At 56.4% G+C, this 3,253-nt stretch overlaps 1 protein-coding gene across 1 annotated transcript in view; it reads left to right on the top strand.

The window, feature by feature from the left end:
• Positions 1-3,253, top strand: part of RAVER1 (ribonucleoprotein, PTB binding 1) — a 15,239-nt gene that overhangs the window by 433 nt on the left and 11,553 nt on the right. The window contains exons 2-3 of the mRNA XM_007460660.1: positions 1,568-1,648; positions 3,237-3,252. Coding sequence (XP_007460722.1) covers positions 1,568-1,648; positions 3,237-3,252 — 97 coding nt within the window. The remainder of the gene's footprint in view (positions 1-1,567; positions 1,649-3,236; position 3,253) is intronic.

Genomic DNA, 3,253 nt, shown 5'->3' with positions numbered 1-3,253 from the left:
GACCAACCAGGGGTGGGGGGGGGGGGCCCTGTGGGAGCGTGGCGGGAAATACCACTGTGCGCGTGCGCGGGGGGAACCGGGCGACGCCAACGCTCTGGCGGGGGGCGTAGGCTGAGTCCAAGCGCGGGATCCACGCGGGGTCGGGAGAGACCAAGAGCGGGATGTGGGGGGTCGGAGATGGAGGGTGAAACCATCTTGATTGAGGGGACGTTGTTAGGGGCGACCACAGGCTTGGACGAAACCAAGTGATTGAAGGGGGCGGGGAATGGAAGGGGGCGGGCAGCTTTGGCCACGTTGGGGGATTGTGAATGGGCAGCCAGATTGGGACTGTGGAAACCGGGACGCCAGTTTCTTCCTGCTCTACCATGGAGTGGTGGGACCTCATATCCATAAGTTTCACGGTTGACTAGACTATGCCTTTTCCTAGCAAGCGTTTATTAACTCCTTTTAGAGGTAGATCCAGAAGTTGTAGCAGCTTCTGGGGTCTTTTTTCCCCAAAAGCCTCGGGATTAATTTGGAAAAATGGAGTCTCCTCCTGTCTCCATGCCACAGACCTGCAGAAAGGTGGGGGGGAGCGTTGTTCCACGTAGGCCCCCACCCCCCCCCGGCTGATCTGGCCAAGGGTGCTCTTCTGTTGGAGCCAAATGGGGCAGGACTTCCTAGTGCTCTTTGAACCCAGGAAAATTGCATCTGGTCTGCCCTGCCCATCAGCGATGGAATGGGTTCTTTGTCCCTGCTGTGGAGAATCTCTGGTCTCTGGCCCACCAACACACCTGCCATTGGCTCTCTCTGCCCATGGGTGGTCACATGGCTGGTGGGGCCCTAGGAGTGTTGGGAGGATTGTGACTTGGGGACAGACCTGGGGCAGGCACCCCTAAGCATAGTCTGGTTTGTTTCTAGAGTCAGCCATCCTCCTAGTGCCCACCATCTCTCAGCTGGGAACACGCTGTCTCTCCTGCAGGGTGCACAGTGTGTCTGGCACAAGCAGGCCCCAGAGCCTCACCTCCATAAGCTGGCTTGCAAGAAGGCAGCCCTGCCAGTAGGAGGGAATGGGGAGGCACGTGAAGCCACACAATGTGGGCTTATTAAGTACACAGGGTCCCCAGTCAGGTACCCATGGGTGGCATTCCCACTGCTGCCCTGACCAACTGCATGACCTGTGAGAATTTTCTTCACCTTCCTGAGCCTCAGTTTCCACACGTACAAAATGGATTTGTTAATACTTGATTTGCAGGTTTGTTGGAAAGAGTCAGTCTTGAAAGCCGAGGTTCAGATGGGTTAAACAACTTCCCTGTGGGTGTACGCAGAGCTGAGACTTGAACTCAGACACACCTGACTCTCTAATAAGAGTGTGTTTTGTTGGTTAAAAGCATGGGATCTGCAGCTAACCTCCGAATCCCAGCTCTGCCAGGTATGGCCTCAATGGCCTTGGGCAAGTAGATGCTCTGAGACTCAGTTTCCTCCTTTGTAAAATGGGGATGGTAATTGACCTGCCCTCATAGCTGGTCCACGTGAAGGTGGCACTGGGTTGCTCCCTTCAGCCTTCGGTGATTCCCTGTCCTTTGGCTTCTTTCTCCACAGGAGGTGCACGACCTGCTCGGTGACTATGAGCTCAAGTATTGCTTTGTGGACAAATACAAAGGGACAGGTTTGTGGGACTGTGGGGTGGGCTAGGGGCAGGGGATGACAGCCCCTGAAGCTGGGAGAATCTTGGCCCAGTGTCTCATGAACTTCAGGCCCAACATTCAGCAGTGATGGAGGGGATGTGGACCAGAAGGAAGCCAAGAGAATGGAGGGGCACCAGTTGTTCTGGAGGACTTGCAGGAGAAGACCAGACAGGCGTGGGTGACTGGCCGGCCAGGGGGATGGCTTGGGAATGGGTACCCAGTGCCCAGGTATCTGCTGGGTAGCCTGGAAGAGGAACATCAAGGATGCCCCACGATGGGCGCCCAAGATGAGGGACAGATTGGGGCAACAGTCTGTCCTGTGCTGGACCTAGGGTACATCTCTGCTGAAATGGCAGCCTCCCTCTGGCCTCTCTGCCTCCACGATTTTACTCCCCTGCTTGCCTTCCCCCAGACCGCCAGCTCTGATCTGACTGCAAATCTGATCATACTTGGTCCTAACCCTGATCATTCTTCTCTCTCCTCAAAACCTTTCTGAGGCTCCTCCTGATACTACCTTGCAAGGATGTGCCTCAGCCTCATCGTCTCCTCAGGTGCCTAAGGTTCCAGGCTGTTCCCTCTGCCACTGTTCTTAACTGTCTCCTCTTCCATCCAGCTGGCGTCAGGCAGCTCCTCACAATGCCCTGAGCGCACCCTCCCCCCGCCCCCTCATAGCACCGACCACCCTAGGCTGTCGCTGCCAGCCCACTCGCCTGCCTCCTGCACGTGGTGGTCAGTTCTATGAGAGCGGGGACAGGTCTTGTCAGCCTTGGCCCCCTACATGGGAGGCTCTCCGTGGGTGTCTGTGCCCACAAGGCATTGGGCCAGGTGTTAAACCAGCCAGGGCCTTTGCCTGTGAACTATAACATGGGTGAGAAGGAACTGAGGACTGGTGAGCCCTCAAAACCTAGTTGGTGGGCTGGAGTAGTGCGTAAGACCTTGGGCCCTGGAGGCAAATGGACCCGGGTTCTAGTCCTGGTCTGTCCTCACTCTGTGGCCATAGGCAAGTGATTTACCCTCCTCAGCTTTGGTTTTCTCACCAGCAAATTGGACATGAGCTGTAGGAGGTGGCCGTGAAGCCAAACGTGTTAAAACACCTGAAAAGCTGTGGGTGCCTGGGAGCCGGCCTGCCAGGCTTCAAGTCCAGGCACTTGGGCAGGGCACTGCTCTGGGCCCATTTCATTGCTGGAAAATTAGTGTTTGTGAGGAGTAAGTTATTCCCGTTTGACAGATGAGGAAATAGACCTCAAAGCCACTCAGGGGCTAGAGTTGAAACCCAGGCTCCAGTGACCACATGCTTAACCACTACCCTGTGTGTCACCCGAGTTCCACATGTAGTTCTTAGGATGGGGCCAGGCTCCCAGTAGGTGAGCGTCACTGTGGGTTGCAAGGAGGTGCTGGCTATTGTTGCTCAAGGCTGGCGACTGTTCCATTCAGCTGGTGCCTGCGATGCCCTGGCTGTTCAGTGTTCTGAGGTCACATGTGGTTTGGAGGGAGGTAGGTGCAGGCGACCATGGGGTGGAGGGGCAGGCCCTCGGGGGCCCCACTGACCCACACTCCCTCCCCCCACAGCTTTCGTGACCCTGCTG

This window comes from Lipotes vexillifer, unplaced genomic scaffold, assembly GCF_000442215.2.
Source record: "Lipotes vexillifer unplaced genomic scaffold, Lipotes_vexillifer_v1.1 scaffold1011, whole genome shotgun sequence".
Lineage (NCBI taxonomy): Eukaryota > Metazoa > Chordata > Mammalia > Artiodactyla > Lipotidae > Lipotes > Lipotes vexillifer.
The sequence above is the reverse complement of the archived record's forward strand: the minus strand, read 5'-3'. Positions and strand labels throughout refer to the sequence as shown.